The 19,618-nt window shown below is 38.4% G+C and overlaps 1 protein-coding gene across 2 annotated transcripts in view; it reads left to right on the top strand.

Moving 5' to 3' along the window:
- Positions 1-563: 563 nt before the first annotated feature.
- LOC118425882 (unconventional myosin-Ic-like) overlaps positions 564-19,618 on the top strand; it is a 31,609-nt gene continuing 12,554 nt past the window's right edge. The window contains exons 1-17 of one of the 2 annotated variants that reach the window (XM_035835017.1): positions 564-843; positions 9,464-9,636; positions 10,772-10,887; positions 11,098-11,168; positions 11,332-11,459; positions 15,457-15,537; positions 15,770-15,949; positions 16,456-16,554; positions 16,717-16,827; positions 17,071-17,142; positions 17,364-17,483; positions 17,749-17,816; positions 17,960-18,065; positions 18,429-18,509; positions 18,690-18,781; positions 19,131-19,176; positions 19,410-19,505. In XM_035835017.1, the coding sequence (XP_035690910.1) occupies positions 9,502-9,636; positions 10,772-10,887; positions 11,098-11,168; positions 11,332-11,459; positions 15,457-15,537; positions 15,770-15,949; positions 16,456-16,554; positions 16,717-16,827; positions 17,071-17,142; positions 17,364-17,483; positions 17,749-17,816; positions 17,960-18,065; positions 18,429-18,509; positions 18,690-18,781; positions 19,131-19,176; positions 19,410-19,505 (1,602 nt within the window). In that variant the 5' untranslated portion in view covers positions 564-843; positions 9,464-9,501. The remainder of the gene's footprint in view (positions 844-9,463; positions 9,637-10,771; positions 10,888-11,097; positions 11,169-11,331; positions 11,460-15,456; positions 15,538-15,769; positions 15,950-16,455; positions 16,555-16,716; positions 16,828-17,070; positions 17,143-17,363; positions 17,484-17,748; positions 17,817-17,959; positions 18,066-18,428; positions 18,510-18,689; positions 18,782-19,130; positions 19,177-19,409; positions 19,506-19,618) is intronic. The other variant, XM_035835016.1, reaches the window with a different exon arrangement.

Here is a 19,618-nt window from a genome sequence, read left to right as displayed (position 1 = left end):
ACATCAATAGGCCAGGCAAGGAATCATTCCCTTCTGGAGTGGGGTGTCCCTTTAAGGTTCTCCGTCGTAACTACTGGCTCAATCTTTTCGGTTTAGCAAGCAATAGATTGAGCCAGTGGTTACTATGGATGTTGGCACCCATGCTAATTTTGCCACAAAATAGATAAAAGTCTGCGACATATTTTCCCGTTTTCAGTGTACTAACCATCACCGGAGGTAACAAAATTTCTTGCCATTGTTTTTCCGAAATGAAGCAAAAATCCATGTGCGCCTTGACGTCATTCGTCGTATTTATTTGCTGTGGCCTCAGGCTGTCTGACTCTGGCAAAATGAATCCTTGAGCAGCATGTTCAAATCTCCCGCCTTCTTTTAGAACATACCATTATTCTGTAGGGAGAGTTTATTTCTAGATTTCGATACCGGTGTCATTCACCTAAGCCATCAATCAATTTCATGAAATATGACTTAATTCTATGATTTTTGGATTTTTATGATATTAGAAAAACTTTATATTTGTTGAGGAAAATACCTACTTTTGGATTTTTGTGATTTTATGGAATAGCCGGAAGGTTAAAGGTTATGCACGCCAGGACACAGGCTGAGGAATCCAGACCGCACGAAAGTCGTCTGAGTTTGGGTTTTAACGTCAAATTGTTCCAGAAAAGAGACGGTATTGGACTTTCTTCACCTTTTCCGACTCGTGGCACTTTACTCCAGACCTTGACAGAGTTTTTCTGACAGGAAATCGGAGAGAAAACGTGTTTTTCTTCAGGGTGTGGCTGAAACTCGGCCGGTACGATATCGAGTACACCAACATTCCAGGGCGACGGGCCGCTCAGACAGGTAACAGTCACTGTTTATTCCCAATTCCTGTCCGAATCGTTAACATTCCTGAGGAAGAAAGACTTTAGCAAGCCAGCTATGATAAGGGTTTAATTGTAAGGATTACAGTGAAGTATTTTAAACCAGCCGGTGTTTTGTTTTTCTGTCCTTGCTGATCGTGACGTCAGAAGATTGTCAAACGTCTTCACCAAATCCTCTCCTTGAGTCATTCATCAGTATACGTCATGTGCACATCATTGTCTGGTTCAACGCAGCTTTTATACTAAATCTTTTTCACTTGAGAAGGCTTATGAAACAGAAAGGACATAAAAGTCATCTAGATTAAGTTCTCAATTTCAAGGATATCTATTCAATGTTCATACTTAAATAATGTTCATTCAAGGACGTTACAAATTAACATTACATTAAAAATCTTTGCCCAAATATTTTTTTAAGGTACTGACATTCCTTTCAATCCTGACTGTTTATAAAGCTCACCTGGTGTAAAACCCGTTTCTGTTTATAAACTGTAACAGATAGTTGAATTACAGCTAGATCTTGAATAGTACTACGTTTTGTTTGGAGCAATTGATACACAACTTTGTTGATGTTTTCAACAGGATGTTGGCATAGGTACACAATAGCATGAACAGTGTTTCCGAAGTGCTTTGTATGTTCTTGTCATGTGGTGTGGCTGTCCATACGGTAACTGTAATAGTTTGCCCTTTCCAACACTTGACAGGAAGAAAATATTACCTTACCGGTTCAACATTGGATTGTTAACCTGTTAATGATTGAAATGGTTACTTAGTAATGATAGTCGTACCGGCTGTAACTGGTGATGTTATTGTGTGCATGTAGAATGTTCAGACTGATGCCTTTGTTAACTGCCATCCTCTGTTTGGCCATCTCTTTCTCAAATGAATGTTTTTATTTGTGTTTCCCTCCCCAAGTGGTGGAGGAAAGTTCATTTAATTTATTTTTTCATGCTAAGGTTACAGAAAAAGCCTTAAAAACTCTACACCCTATCTGAATCAATGATTGGATTATAAGGAAAATATGAAGGAAACATCCTGTTTTACCCACAACAATGGACCTTTTATTTCATATGTTTTTATATGATTAGGATTGAAATGGAAATTCATAGCTGTAACCAGACGCTGTGGCAAACACTTATGAATATAAATGCAATCATAGATGACATATTCAATGTTTTCTTTTACAGTATTGATCATAATATCATCAAGCCTCAGCAAATTTTGTTATCATTCTCCCGGCTGCTTTACCCCATATTCAATTTAGATTTGATTCAAAGCAGTTACCTCATCTATAAACAGGACCTTACCTTTTTCTCAACCCTTTGATGTTATTTTGATGATTTATACTAGCATGTGTTATATTTAGTCTATTGATTGTGGAGTACACATGTAGCCTTTATAGGTGTGGCGCGATTGGTCGAGGTCACATTTACAAAGACTTAGCTGTTACATCATCTATTTACATTTTGTCCATAGCTTTTTGCACCTTCCTGCACAAAATGTAGCTGTTACAGGAACAAGAATCATATGTTGCATTGAACTTGCCCCAAACCTTTCCTGTCAGTGTCACCTCACCTCCTGTGGAAACTCAAGCCTACTGAATCAGTGCCCAAATATGGTGCTTGTTGGAACCTATGAGTAGTAGTAGAACAAGGTGGGAGCGATGAGTCACACCTCTGGTGATACCATTAGTTGGGATCACCCTGGCTTTGCAAATTGGTTACACTGCCAAAACTTGATCTTTTTATTGTAAGTTGGCCTGTGGCATTTAGTTCTCCTAACAAAGGCATGCCCTTGTGAATGCCAGTTTTTTTGTTATGATTAATTTGGCTACAGTCGTAGATATGTCAAGTTTCAGAAGTCTTCTGAGAAGGCTTGATTTGTATTATTGTTATAATACAAGTTAATTTGGACAGAAAAAGAATACTTTACAGAGAAAAGTAGTTGCAGCAGAAAAAAGGTGAGAAATTGTACAGCTGGCAGAATCCTGATTGGCTGTCTGAGTCAACTGTCGGCACTTTGAATTCATAATCTACCTTTGACCTGTGTAGTTTCAAGGTCTCCCTCTCATGTTATGCTCTTAAGTCATTTGAATGGAAAATCAGATTTCATGGCCAATGGTTTATGGAAAGATGCCAGAAAACTCACTGGTATTTCAGCCAGAGCTTTAGATGTAGCTGTTCAAACCTCTTAGCTAAAGCACAAGACAGTAAATTGTTTGAATGCCATTCTTTTTTTCCTTTGATACATGATGATATATATATATTGTATCCAAAATTGTTTTTCCTGTAGTAAAACATCACTAGTCTTTTACAGTTGAGGCCAGACAAATGAAAGAACACATGGTGTTATTTGCCTTACTGGTAAGTACAGTCAGATCAATTCGGTGTTAAACAAAGAAAGGTAACATGAGGTCAAGTACAGGTCACATTCCCTTTTGGTGACGATAGCAATTGTTAGTACCTGCACCTGGCTCCATGTACATACAAACATTTGAGGTGCTTTGGGGGAGGGGGATATTGAAAGAACATGTTCTTTGGTAATCCATAAATGTTTTATGTTCATGCTAGGGACAATAGTATTTACATATTGATTCGTGCTAGAAATAGTTGAAATTCAGACATTTCCATGAACTATATTTTCAATGTCAGGTTTTTATGATTATGCAGTCTGATACAATATCTAAAGAAGATAACTCAACATTTCAGGTATTATCGAAATCTGCTAGAACTGATAACACCACACAGTATAGTTGTGACATGTATCTAGATATGAGAATTTTAGATGTATGACAATAGACAGACTGTCTTTAACAAGTTTGCTCAAGCTAAGCCATTAATTCCACATGTCAACAATGAGTTTATCTAGGTCAACCCTAGGAATCAAATAACCATCATGGTTGCTACAAGCCTTACATAGTAGGTCCTTGTCTTTACCTCTCCTGTATAGGCTTCTATCTGTAAGAACAAACACACCAGGTGACCTAGAATATTGTTGTAGCACACCTGTTTGAGTTGTAACAAGGGATAAAGAGAGTGAGTGAGTAACTGGTTCTCACACAGGGGCTTTAGTCAGCTATGTATGGGGACATGAGTGTTTCCTTTTGTGAATTGATTAATGTTTTTAGACTGGGAGAGGCAAATGCCAGGTTCCAGACAATCTTATCTTTCATGAACTGGAATGGCATTTGGAATGGGAGTTTACTCAGTAACATTATATACCAGATAAGTTTGTTGATTTAATACTGGGGTGTCAACAATCTTGGTTACTGGCATATGATCTATGTAGCAAATTCTAGCTAGATTGCTAGATATATTTGCAGATTAAGAATCTAAATGTATATGCTTGGGACAACTCAATTTGGTACAAGGATCAACAGTTTGTCTCCCTTTTGACAAACATCTGTTGTAATCTTAAACTAGTTAAAGAATTTGAAATCATACTCTCGTTTTACTATTTTTCTATAAAATATATGCTTCCAAAACTTGTGAACCTGATAGGTTATATAAATAACATGAGTACATGGCTAAGCACTTGACTTGAGCAAAGCTGATAATGTAGGGATGATTGCTGTCCCCAGTACAGACCGTAAAATCCATGTAAAATTGGTTAGTGCTGGCTAATCCGATTAGTGGAGGCTGTGGTAACCCTCTTGTGGGGAATACAAGATCTTCATCAAATTAAGATGTCTGGGAGAAATATGAGCTGTCACTGTTTATAAATTAAACCTCCAGAATGTCATTTTGTAAAGCATCTTATTTCCATGTCAATTTTCATGTTTTCTTATGCCATCCACAACATTGGTCTCCAGTTTTATGGAAGTTGATCAACATTACTGTTTGTTTCATTCTGTATCAGATGTCAAAAACAATTAAGGACAATGCATAGATATAGATCATCATAACTATAGCCTGATCTGCAGCAATGGTGATGATATAGTCCTTTGGGAGTTGTACCAGACTATCTCATGCAAAATTAATAACTGTTTTATCAAGCATTTGTCAGCCCATTGGGTTCCAAACATTTCAGATATAATGTATTGTATGCAGGCCTTTATGCTTTAATCAGCTGAAATCTGTCATGTTTTTCTAGGCGTAATGTCCATATTTGTGATTACTATAGATTTTGGCAATTTTGTCAAGATTCATGCACTTGAAGTAACTCTGTTATTCTGAAGATTGAAGTTGAGTATGTCTAATGTCATGGTAATGACAAGAACAAAATTATGCAGGACACTGCCCTTCGTCTTAATCATGTAGCATTCATGCATTCACATTTCAACATCATGACTAAGCTGTGTAAAGAGATGCTGTATACATTGCAAGCTAGTATCAAATGCATATTACATATTCTCTTATTTTCTAAATTGCATTTTTATTGCATACTATCTTGCATTAATCTTAACATCAATTGACCAAGTGCTAAAATTACGTTATACGTTTGGCCGTTATACATGTACGTACGTATTTCAAAATTAGTGACACACCCATCACTGAAGGTCTTTGCCCCATTGTTGTTGCCTGTTAGACAAGTGACTCTCCCTGTGTTTGTGTGCAGACCAATCAAATTCGGTATGTACAGTGTACTACAGTAGATAAGTGGAATTCTCCTTTTGCTTTGACTTTTGACACGTGTCGTCAAGACCTCTTCATATTGATTATGTTGTCCTACTTTGTGATATTGCCAGGAATGCTTTATAGATTTGTTGTCCGTTGTGGTGTAAAATTATAATGCAAAATTACCTGCCGTGGCCCGTGATGTGTTTTTGGTCAAATTGACAGTTGTGCAAGGTCATGCCACAGTAACGGTTAGAGGATTTGGTAATTGAATGTTCAGTGTTGCAGAACTGGTTTTGAATTTAAAGCTCCATTTATAAAACCGTTTTTCTTTTCATGTCTGTAATTTTACCATAGCCTTGTGTATGTGGACACAACAACTGTTATATTAGACTCCCAAGTTGTGATTCGCAAGGAACTCTTTTCTTTCAGTATTTCTAAACCTGCAAGTTGTCTAAGTATGTATCAGGAGTTCTTCAGAAGTGTTAAATGTAAGGTAGCATTGTAAGTTACAAAATTTGCTAATCATCAATGTTAGATAAGTAACAAACTTTTTAATTGACTATCATTATCATCATTGTTGTTAATTAAAAGCTTTACTGTACATAGTCCTTAGACTTGCCATTGCTCATTCATGACTAACGCCATATCAACATGCAAACAACAGACACTTAATGCTTGAATACGCATTTTATTTGTAGTACCAATGGTCTGTAGGACAGAAGTCAGAATTGCATATCTACAATAAACAATCCCTCATGCAGACCCTGTAGTATAGCACGACATTATGTCATCAGCCCTGCATCTGTCTATTGTGTCCATGTGCCTGTGGCTTTGTAGTGATTCATTCATTCATTGTACCATTCAATATCTATAGCCTAAATCACGTCAGAGACTTCCACTTGTAACCATGAAGGTGACAGCATTATGTCTTTAAGTCTGAAGGTATTGGTTCCTCAGTATGATTAATATTCTTAATCTCCATCAACTTTGTGTCATGCAATTTTTTTCTTTTAAAAGCATAGGTTGAGAAGCTGTGAATAGTATGTAAACGATATTGATTTTTGTGCTAATATTAGTGATAAGCACTAAAAATCAGACTGTTTTCAGAAATGTTTGGTATAATTCTCTGTGAACTTTGGCTGCCCAGGGCTCGAAATACTTTTTTCTGCATACCTGCACTGGTGCAGGTAACATTGCAAATTACCTGCACCAGACAAATTTTACCTGCACCACTCTGAATATAGGAAGTATGGATCATACTAAAATTGTTCAGGGACCATTGCTATTTTTTCTTTTGAACATGTATAAAACCCAATACATGGACCAGTGCAGGTTAGCTGCAGGTAGACACCAGAAATACCTGCACAGCTCCAATTTTACCTGCACTAACCTGCATATGCAGGTAGTATTTTGAGCCCTACTGCCTTGTGTCAAGGTTACAAAGCTTCCAGTGAAAAAGAGAATACAGGACCCACTGTACCTATGTGCTCCAAATTAAGTTTTAGAAAGCTTGTGGAGGGAACTGACTAAACAGTATGATTGAATCATGCTCTGTAGGTCTGTGCCACCTTAGGCCACACCAATTTAATTTCTTGGTTCACGGATTTTTCATAAAAAATATGGAGTGAAAGGGCAAAAAAATTGTAAAATGGTTGGGGTAAAGGTAAGGGCTAATCCAAAACATAAAGAATAAAAGTTTTTAGCTTGAAAAAAGTACAAAAACACTATTAATGTACAGTAACAGCACCCGTTCATTGAAAATTACAATAGTAGTGTCAGTTTTTATGTTTGTCCCATTCTTCATGAAAAAAAATATAACTGGAATGATTAGGGGTGGGTACCGGTACAGAAAATTCAGGTCCAGGTCCGGTTCAGGTCCAAAGGATTAGGTCCAGGTCCGGACCTGAACCTGGACCTGATGCAGTATGACTCATACCAATGGTCCATTTTACTACAAAGAAATCTGTTTGGTGAAGTATTAGACTCACACTGGCGCTTTAAAATAATACAACGCTAACTGCACCGGTACGATTGGCTGTAAAACTTGGTAGAAATTATTATAAACTCTACTCTACTTCACTCTTCTTATTTTCTTCCGTCTACAAGCGCTAAAACGTGTGAATGCCTGATAAAATAATCTGTTGATTTTGTAATCGGTCCAACATTCGGTCCACCTAATTTTTTCAGGTCCGGTTTTTCTGGACCGGTCCAATACGAAAAACCGGTTTTGTACCGGTACACTGTACCGATACCCAGCCCTAGGAATGATAATACCCACATTTTTAGGAACTTATAATGTAAAGGCCAATTTGCTAGACCAGAAAGTTGGTGAATGGTTTCATTAATGGTGAAAATTTGCTGAGTAGTAATTTTTATTTTTATTTTTTTTTCCAAAAAATAGGAGCGAGCGAATCCGTGAACCAAGAAATTAAATTAGTGTGGCCTTAAATGAAATACCACAGGCATGAGTGTGTTTAAGAAGAACCTGTCTGAAACGGATGTTTGCTGAAATCTATCAACATTCTTCAGTTTGGGTTACGTCAAATTCGGTTACTCCACAGCGCTCCAGACTGAGAGGAAATACGTCAACAGGTGCAGAGTTTGTTGAACCATGTCCAATTTAAACTTTGCAGAGGAAAATATTTGGAAGTTTCTTCCCTTCAATCCCTCCCATAAGGGGTCATTCTCCAGGGACAGCTGACCACATGTCCATTGACTGTACTACACTACTTTCCGGATGGGGGTGTCTTCCTATATTGCTGCAATACCTGAAATACTGCTAGGGGGACCAAAATCATATTTCTTTCGGAATACCCGGTAACTACAACTCACATACCAAAATCCTTACAAATCTATCAAACGGATCTTGAGTTATATTTGCAAACACAGAAACACAACCAAAAGCAATACCCCTGTCAGAGGTAAAAAGGTCAGGAAGGTAGAAATGGAATAGAACCACTGAGGAGGCCATTGAGGAGGCTTGTAATCACTGGGAAGAGTATATTGTGGTATTGCTAACACTGGACACCTCATACTACCTTAGTAATTAGTGGGTATCAGGAGCCAAACATGTATATCCTTTACAAATTAGCAGGGTGATAATTGCATTTTTCATCCGAGCAAATTACCTTTACAGGATTTATGTTTCTAATGTTACAAATCACGTGGGAGACAGGTCGAAAACTCTCAAATGTCAAAACTGTCAAATGAACTACTGGTAGACATAACATCTACTAACCAAATTCTAGAAGGTCACACATGTACATCTGCCACCCTGAAAAAAAAGTGTTGAAAGAGATCTCCAATGCATATGATGGGCTTACAGTTTATACAAAATGTACCTGTGCATCAACTGTATGTAACACTAGAGATGTCTCACACTGTTTTTGATATGGGGGGTATTTGTAACCTGGCAGATAAATGTTAATGGGGTTTATATCATAATTTCATATCAGTTGAACAGGCAATCCATGATTTCCATGATTCCCTTAAAATTAAAGTGTAAGCTGTAGAATATACTGTTTTGATGATTTTGCGGTACCTCCTATTTCAGCAGTCTTCCGGGGGGACTTAGCCTTTTTGCTTTGCTTGGCTTACACTCACAGCCTACCATCAACCTCAGATCACATTGGAAACATTCCTGACCATCAGTAGTGTTGCCAGGTTAGCTTTTTGGTGAGTGTATAAGCTGGAGGTAGTCCAACCTAAACAGGAAGGCTGCCCCCTAGGCGAGGTGGCTATAAGTGCCCTTGTGTAGGTAGTAAGTGCAGAACTAGATCAAACAGAAGGCTTCAGAACCAGACTGTGGAATCAAAGTACTGGATCTGAATGGTATAGGTCAAACAATTCAAAATTTCCATGGTACTGGCACTAAATGTAGATAAAACTGATGACCACACCTTCATTTATGACATGAGGTGTCCCAATTTAGATATATGTGGTCTGCATGATAGGATAGACTTTGTAGTCCTATAGCTGTCTCAAGGACACAATATTATAATCAGCTCTAATTAACAGTATAACAAAATGTCCTTTTTCCAACAGAATTGAGGTGACAACGCAGCTCCTTCTGACAGTTCACAATGGACCATGTGGAAGGGGCGCTGGGTGCCCGTGATCGGGTTGGCGTACAGGACTTTGTTCTGCTAGAGAACTATCGCAGCGAGGATGCTTTCATCGAGAACCTGCGGAAGAGGTTCCAGCAGAACCTGATATATGTAGGTCACGATTGTTGTTTTGAATAACGAATATTGGGATGACAAATAGCATGTGGCCTGGTGTTTGATATCAGACAGTGCAGGGACATTATGGCCGCTGTCCAACCCACAATTTTCACTTTGCTTACAAATGCTTACCACAACATCGAACAGCTTTCTGATAAATGAAACATCCTAGCTAGTACAAACTCGACACTTGTCTTGAGCCACAGGACAAATGTAGTGCAGTGGCGCTAACAAAAAATACATATTACAGAGCTGCTTTCCTGTTTTGTCTCCTTTGCCCTCTGAATATCCTGAATTCCTGCATATATGTTTGTCTAAGTATGGAAAACAAACCACTGATTCAACTGATAAAGCTGCCTTAAGTTCTGGTACAGTAGAAGCCAGTTAATTGTATTACACGTTTTTGGATAATTTGGGTAATTGCTTAGAATTTGCCATTCATTCTATTGTACGCAGAATTGAATGACCCAGTATCTCAATCTTCGGATTTTTGGATAGGATTAAGTCAACTTGTATATGGACAAGGACTGTTCACTGTAACAATTTTCCAATTTTGAATCAACAAGACTTAGTACAAAATGTACAAGACAGTACAAGAATAGACATAATACATATGCATATAATACATATGCGTACACACATATGTGGGAGGCCATACTTTTTGGTCCAACTGCATATTTATGTGATAGTGGCTGTTTTTTAATCAAAATGTGTAAATTTTATATCAATCAAATTTGTATGTGTGTGTGTTGTCGAGTTGTGGTATGCACCTGCCAATGTTTGTTATGGTTTGTAACTCTGTGTGCACCTTATCTCAAGTTGTCTCATAAAATCAACAACATTGTTTTTATGCAGCAAATAGAATTGATTGTTCATGACAGGTCTGTCAACAGGGCTAACATAGTTTATAGTCACTGCAATGGCCTCACATAACTTCAGTGGTGTAAATTACAAGTTTTGATTTTACACAAAATTGTTTTCCATTAAAGCACATTTATCTAGTCATAAATAGCACATAACTTTGGTGACATATTTTAGATTGTGTATATTACATATAATTAAGTAATATTAATCCTTCAATTTGAGTGAAATTGTTTTGATGTATATTGTTTATGTTTCATTGCTGCAGACATATATTGGCCCTGTGGTGGTATCTGTGAACCCCTATAGGAACCTTGGACTGTACACCCCACAGCAGATGGATATATACAGGGGAGTCAACTTCTACGAAGCGCCACCTCACATGTGAGTCCGAACTGCAGATAAGTGAAGACTGGCCCATTTAATGGTTTGAATAGAATTGCATGGAGCTGTCTATAATGACATTAACTCCAGTGCTCTAACTTTTTATGTACAGGTGTCAGTTTACTAGTACTATAAATTGAAATTGCATCATGTACTGAAACAAATGAATTACTTGTCAATGAAATTTGTTGTGTGTTTTTTTTTGCCCAGCTTTGCCACTGCAGATAATGCCTATCGCAGCATGCGAGGAGAGGCAAGAGATCAATGTGTACTCATCTCAGGTACGTTATACACATACATACTTTTGTGTCACCTTCCAATCTAATTTCAAAACTGCCAACTACCAGCTAAGATATGCTTTATACACTGTAAGTAGAACAAGTCATTTTTAATTCCTCAGCACCAATGAACAACATTGTTTATTTTCATTGTTTTGTTGTGTAGGAGAAAGTGGCGCAGGTAAAACAGAGGCATCCAAGAAAATGTTGCAGTACCTGGCAGTGTGCAGTACCCATAGTGACAATGTGGACAGAATAAAGGACAGACTGATCCAGTCCAACCCTGTACTAGAGGTTGGAAAAATTGTGTTACAGTTATTACTGTGGTGGTTATCTTTTGTGTTGCAGACTTTATGTGCAGAAATTTCTCAGATTATCCATGTTTCTTTTTGTGCGTGCATTTATTGTTACTCATAGAACTCTGATTATCATAATTACATATAGCGCCCATTCCTCGTTAAAGGGGCAAATTGCTGTCGCACATAAGCAGCGGGCCACAGTTTTCTTTAAAGACACAATGACTACGTATTTTGCCCTTTTCCGTTACAAGTACATGATAGTAATATGCTAAGCAATGTTTTCCCACCATTGTTAGTTGCCTTTTGGTCGTCCCGGGTAAGGTTTTGCTTAGAAACACGCTAAAAACACGTGTCGGAAATGCTATAAAGGTGAATATCGTGGCATTCTGATAATGAAAAGACGTTAGTTCTTTAAATTTGTAGTCATATTTTACATCAACTACTTAGGCCGGCTTGTCACGTGTTGATGAACTTGTACAGCAGACGACCTTTTTACGTCAGATGCCGTTTTATTCTTGTCGCCAACTTTTGTATAATTTACGTTACCGAACTTCTGTTGGGTGTAATTCGCTTACGAAAAGACATTTTCCGATAATGTTTTCACTGTTTTATCTGCTAAACAGTGGTGTTGCGTGATAAACAAATGACAGAACACATAAAACACGAATGTTGGAAACATGACTACAACCGCCAATCTCAGGCCGTTTGTCACTTTTTTGATATAATTTACGTTACCATAATAAGTCCCTTAGAATTATAGAAAGATCATTACTTTTGTACTCATAGGAAAGAATGCTCCCAGATAAGTAATTGCCTGCAGAGTTAATCTTTCCAGAGCTGTTTGTTAAAATTTTATTTATCATTAAAAGCATAAATATAATTTACGTTACCATATAATTTACGTTACCATTTTTTTTCTTCAACATGTCATCGGATGTTCAGCAAGAGCACATCAACCAAAGACGTATTATCTGCTGTAATGTTACTGTAGGTGGGCTTGGCTTGCCATAGAGTCACAATGCAGTCTGTTTATATGTTCCTGTTTCAGTGAATTTTACGATGCTGGGACTTTTCATTTCTCATAGGAATGTAGAAATACGAGGGGCGAGTAAGAACAGAAAGAAACAACACCCCGACTCCCGGGATTCGAACCCGCGCCGAACCCGGGCAGCCGGATCACAAATCGAACGTGCAAACCGTTCGGCCAAAAGGCTTAAGCCATTAGGCGTCTTCGGTTTAGCAGTCCTTGAACACCACTGTTACACTACTCCCCCTTTTCTTTTCAAGATTCGTCCTCGAATCTCCGAGATCGACATCCCTTTGTGGCACATACTAGCCTGTTACTCACAGGGCCGGCGTGGGAACCATTGTAGAAATTCAGAGGGGCGAGTAAGAACAGAAATAAACAACATACCGACTCCCGGGATTCGAACCTGCGCCGAACTCGGGCAGCCGGATCACAAATCCAACGTGCTAACCACAACACCAAAAGCTCAAGAGCTGTTGGCGTGGTCAGTTTGGCAGCGCTTGAACCCCACTGTTACAGGAACGATGTTCAAATGATAAACCTGACATGCACCAACTTGGAAAGATGCGGGTGTTTATATTGATATCTGATGCTTCAATAATCAACATTACACGGAATGTATAGTACCAAGTTGAATAAATGTATATTGGGTTGGACTGAACCAAAATAAACCCCTGTTGTCAAAGTAGACTCGTCCAAGTTTGTCGTCATTTTCGCGCGCTTTTTGAAGATCACACGACTGGAATGACAGAAATTCATGCTCAACACTGACTGATGAAGTAAGGTACGTTTCAAGCATGTTTGTCTTAAATAGCAACAGAGATTATGATGTCAATGTAGTCAAGATTCGTGTCACAGAAATATTTCTCGTTTTACACAGTGGACCCCTTTATATAAACGTACAGACGGCGGTAAATCAGCGACACTATTTACGCTAGCGCCACGTTATCTACATTGAGGACTTGTCATTGAGTTATAAGCTCCATGATCAAAAGCATATGGGCTGCAGAAGTTAATAGCTAACTTAAGTTAAGACTTCACTATCATTAGATGTTCCGAAGTTTTCACCTTTGCTTGTTTAGGTTGGAAATCTTGTTAATTAGAAGCAAACTACTCTTTCAACCAGTCGTGACTGCACAGAATTGATGCACAGAATTGTTTTACATGGACAGACACATGGTTCAAGGCAGAAAGCTATTTGTGAAACCAATCCCACTCTATAAAGTCAAGATCTATATAACGTCAGGCTTGTCATGTAATCATGTGGCATTAGTATAAAGGGACAGGCTGCCAGGATAACTGTAGAACAGACTGCCTTTACACATGCAGCTCTCTTTTGGAAAATTCACTTAAGGGTTAATGACCCGCCCCGAGGTGTATATGGTGTCATAACGCCTGGTCCTTTGCTATAACCACCGAATAAAACCACCGATGTGAGCGAAGCGAACGAGGTGGTTTTATGAGCATCGACACTGGTGCCGGTGTCGATGCAAATCGACACCGGTGCCGGTGTTGATTCATTCTGACCAATCAGAGGAGCGAAACCCACCTGTCTGGCCTGGATCTTTGTGTTACGGCGTCATAACCAACGTGGAACGGGGCCTTCTGATTGGTCCGCGGCGCCTGGCTATGTGATAATGTTGTTTATAGCCTTGCTCATCAACAAAAGCCTTGTATACACATATTACACAGTTCTTTCTGCCGGTATTATTGAACCACACGATATAAGGTGTATGGATGGACATTTTGTTAGGTAGCACATTCATTCTATATTGATGTGACATTGTGTTTGTACCACGAACAAAGATTGTCCTGACATTAAAAAATGTTTTATAAGAAGTGCGATAACTGGTGTTTAGTTTGTTGTCTTTCCAATATCGAAAGCTTGTGCTAGAAAGGCCCAGTCCATCTGGTGCATGTTGCCATCGCATCATGTCCTGCTATTCCCAAAGACTTGATTAAAGGACGCGAGGACGAAGCGGTTCTGACCTAGAGCGTGTGATTGCGTGAATCCTTTGTTACTTAGCATGTATTTAAATAGACCCCGCCAAGATAGAGACCTTGCATATCTTGGGTGTCTTTCCGCAGAGTCCGGGTGGGTATAGGACGAACAAGATTATACGGGTATTCCGGATAACAAAGATACACTTTTTTGCTACTCTGAGTTAGCAACATGAAGATAAGAGGTCCAGCATTATAGACGAACATGACCTGATCAGTTCAAATAGAGCCAGTATGTACACTATTCGGCTTTCCTCCAAATGTTAGAGATTCTGTAATTTACGTTACCACAGTTCATTGGCATTTACCTGTAGAATAGATATCGCCTGCTTCCAACCATTTTCATAAATATATTCTATCGCTCTTATCCCATCCTACAGGGTGAAAATTAAGGAGTATTAAACGGTTTGTCTTCATATCAGAAAAAAATATATCATTTATTTACTACAAATGTAGCAAACTTAATAGCTAGTAATTTTGATGATTATTCCGAAACAAATGACACGGCGGTTAAATATTTCTCATTGGCGTATAATTTGAAGGTTTTGGGTTGGAAAATTCGCTAATTTGGCTGTTGTTAATCCACTATTACTTGCTGGAACATTTCTCTGTGTAGTAATATGCTCTTTATTACGAAATTGTAGGTAAGATGACATGGCCTACTAAAAATCAAATATCTCCAAAATTAAGCGTGTTAGCACCAGACAAAAATAGCAAAAGATAGTCGATATGAGTGGTAACAAGTTCATACCAGCAGGTAAGCGTTTTGGACAACTTTATTTTTTGCAATTTTCTACCTCCAATTTTCCCAGTTAATGAGGAATGGGCAATATGATTATTATAGTTACATATAGGTGACAACAATTTGTTCCATATCTGGTGAAAGAGAAAGAAAGCTATTGTAACGTTACCAACAGACAAATGGTTACTATTGGACATTGTCTTTCTTTCCTGTGTTTTCCAGGCATTTGGGAATGCCAAGACCATCCGTAATGACAACTCCAGTAGGTTTGGCAAGTACATGGATGTACAGTTTGACTACAAGGTAGGATATACATGTAGGTGTTAACAGATGTCACTGGCTGTAGTTTATGTATAGTGGTTTATATGTGTGTACAAGAGTTTACAGAGTTTAGAGAGATCTTACTAAGGAAATGTTTCAACTACTTTACGATTGCAGTGGATGTCCCACTACAAGTTTGCACAAATGTAGCACTAGAAGTATTATATCAATGCAGTTGAAAACTGTATCCAGTAAAATGATGTTGCAATTCCAGGGAGCTCCAGTAGGTGGCCACATCCTGAACTACCTGTTGGAGAAGTCCCGAGTGGTGCAGCAGGCAGAGGGGGAGAGGAGTTTCCACATCTTCTACCAGCTCCTGGCTGGGGCAGACGATGATTTGTTAGACACTTTCTTCTTGGAGAGAAGACCAGAGACTTATGCGTACCTCAGTAAGGTTAGAAGACAGATATATTGATATTTTTTTTTAGCAGATGGGTTCATGTGCAAGTTCAATCCTTTAAGACAAATAAGCAGACAGTAAAACAGTGTTTTGCCCTAATGGACACATACAAATCATACAGACGATGTCTTTCTCTTACACTTTCTTCTTGGAGAGAAGACCAGAGACATATGCTTACCTCAGTAAGGTTGGACAACAGATATATTTCTTTAGCTGATTGCTACAAGTTCAATCTGTCAAGACAAATAAGCAGACAGTAAAACCATGCTTTACCCTAAGGGACACAGATAAATCATATGCTATCTCAAGATCATTTATTTTAGCCTGGTATCCAGCCGTAATATAGCTCCCGAGTCTCTTCTCTCCTCTTCGCAATTAGGAAGAGGCGAGAAGAGACTACATTTATTTTCAATACATGCTTGTCTCAGTGCATGATTCTTCTTACTTCCTCAGCTATGAAACATTGATAGCTTACAGGACATATAAACTTATTTCCAAAGGGTAACTGCACCAGAGTTTCCTCCATAGACGACAAAGCAGACTTCAAGACTGTCTACAGTGCTCTTAAAGTCATCGACTTCACCTCAGAGGAAATAGAGGTATAACTTACAGCTTGTTTTAAACTTTGAACACTTTCATTTGTTTCTAGACTGTAATAGATTTTGTATGTCCCTTACTTGTAGCCATGATCTTGTTAGCATATACTGTGACACTGCAAAAAGACAATATATTAATGGTGATGCTTAAAAATTTTTCATTAGGAATTGCTGTCTATTGTGGCCAGTATCATCCACCTTGGAGACGTGATGTTCACTGCTGAGGGAGACAAGGCTGGAATCGTAGATGCCAGGCCTGTCAACAGAGTTGCCAGGGTAGGTTACAGTCTGTGCTCATTAAATCATTTTAAAATGGCAGAATGGACAGGATAAGATTTTTTGTACATGACAATGTGCCTTGCCCTGAGATTTGATATGTTTTGTGGACTAAGCAGCTTGTCCTTTTAATGTCCTGTATCAGCTGCTCTAGTGTGCTGAGAGTTGATATGTTTTGTAATAGAGTTGTAATAGTTGTTATGACTAATTTACTGTAACAGTTCTTAATGTTCCATTTACCAGCTGCTCCAGTGTCCTGAGGAGGTCCTGGAAAAGGCTCTGACTCATCGGACCATCATAGCCAAGGGTGAAAAGGTGAATACCCCAGACTACATTTTCTGTAAGAAAGCTCACTTACACAAACAATAAGTTGTAGAGATATCATCTTCATTCTAGACATATACAGCAATATCAGATGGTGAACAAATTATGAATGAGAAACAGATGATCTTGTAAAAGTAACCATTCCACAATCTTCCACTCATGATTTTTAAAAATATGTTTCTTTACTAATTTTTTTTCATTTCTTTCCTCAGCTGTTGTCCCCTCTGAATGAAGACCAGGCTACCTATGCCCGGGATGCCCTCTCCAAGGCCGTGTATGACAGGATGTTCACCTGGCTGGTCCAGAAGATCAACACTTCATTGGCTAACAAGGTAGGCTCTGTCAACCAATCACAGGGTTGGAATTTGCAGGGAGACAGATGGATTTGTCACATTTACAATTACATGTAGTAGATAAGTATTATTTATCGGTCAGTGTTTTTAAGATCAATCTTATGAGCAAGGATTGGCTGGCATTGACGAACCAGCAGTCAGGTTGCTACTGAATAAAAAATAATGTGCAAGGAAATATATTTTAGGAATCATGATCATAGACCTCTTACAATCTTTAAGTTTATTTTGTCTCTCCCTTCTTCAGGAACAATACAGGAAACATGTGATTGGTCTCCTGGACATCTATGGTTTTGAGGTTTTCCAGAAAAACAGGTAAGCCTATCATTATCAAGTTTTCCTGTTCAAAAATTTTCTTTTGGAGATTATCTGCAGCTATTTGCATATTTTGTTAGAGACTCGGAAGCTTAACTGTATGTGATATGGAATAAGAAATTCTACTGGTGTTTTTTGTCTAGTTTTGAGCAGTTCTGCATCAACTTCTGCAATGAGAAACTTCAGCAGCTGTTCATCGAGCTGACCCTGAAGTCTGAACAGGAGGAGTACCTGAGTGAAGGGATAGAGGTGAGGATGAACAGATGGAGGGAAAGAACAAAGGAAGACACAAATTGTAGGATATGGACGTTATTGGGAAAAGGGATTGAGACATTAAACAAGAACTAAGATGAAGATGAAAAAGGCTAGCCTCAGTGTACCATCTGATTTCTATTGGGGTTCCAAAATCTTTAGGGCAGCGAGTGCATGGAGCCTGATAGAAATCAGATGGTACCCAGACCTGCTAGATAAAGGCTACTATCGTGAATAGTTGAATCCAAATTCAACCTGGTATCCAAACTACTTATTATAGCTTTAAAACAACAGCATTGATACATGTATATCTGAATAAAATGTTTTCATTGACAGAAATATTTGTTTTGCCATTTGCAGTGGGAACCTGTGGCCTACTTCAACAATAAGATCATCTGTGACCTGGTGGAAGAGAGGCACAGGGGGATCATTTCTATTCTGGTATGACAGAACTGTCCTGGCCATATTTTCACAGTGTTAGCTTGAAGACCATCAAATAACCATTGATTCAGCCTCATTTGTGTTATTGTTGAGCATTTGTGTGAAGGAAGTGGTCAAGTTTTTATATGAAGACACAAGGCCCAGCTCAGTTGAAGATCTAGAGTTTTTTTCTTATTCAAGGATGAGGAGTGCCTGTTACCAGGTGACCCCACTGATCTGACTTTCCTGGCCAAGCTGGAAAACGCTGTTGGAGAACATCCACACTTCGTCAGGTACTTCATTATATGATGTTAAAACTTTGTCTTGATGCTTGTGAGGCTCCTGTTAGTAATTAGTTGATTTGAAATTTCAGACTTAATGTAATAGCTTGAACTGCTCTTCATCTGTTGAAGGTTTTCTAAGCTGGGTTTGAATTTTGAATATATCTATTACATGTGCTGTTCTATCACATCTTAAGGGTGAGATACCAGTAGATCTTGATTAAGATGCTGTTAACGTGTTGCTGTTTTCTGTTTTACTATACTATCACATCTTGAGTGTTATACCAATAGATGTTAATTCTGACACTGCTAACGTAATGTTAATTAAGACACTGCTAATGTGTTGCTATTTTGTTTTCAGTCACAGAACGGGAGATGTGCAGACAAGGAAGACATTGGACAGAGATGTATGGAAACATTATAGATATTCCCTTCATAACAATATATATAGATGGAAGGATGTCTACTGTATATCTACCAATGTCTTGTGTAGACAAAAAGATATAATATAGATATATAGAAGATGAGAATGGATATGAAAGACAAAAATAAACGTAGAAAAAGAAATGAAAAGTATAGGATTTGGTATTGTCTATGTGTGAAGGAGATTGGAATAATGTAAACCTTTTTGGTATTTCAGGAGTTCAGATTGAGGCACTATGCAGGAGATGTGACCTACAGTGTTACAGGCTTCCTGGACAAAAACAATGACCTTCTCTACAGGGACCTCAAAGAGGTAGATATAATCATTATTTTGGTCAGAAATATTGTGTTCACATCTTTATCTGTATGGCTGGTATAACCGCCCTTTGGAGCAACACGTCAGCTTATTAATTCATTCAATCATTG

The sequence above is a fragment of the Branchiostoma floridae genome, chromosome 11 (genome assembly GCF_000003815.2).
Source record: "Branchiostoma floridae strain S238N-H82 chromosome 11, Bfl_VNyyK, whole genome shotgun sequence".
Lineage (NCBI taxonomy): Eukaryota > Metazoa > Chordata > Leptocardii > Amphioxiformes > Branchiostomatidae > Branchiostoma > Branchiostoma floridae.
Note: the sequence above shows the minus strand (reverse complement) of the source record. Positions and strands in the feature narration are given on the sequence as shown.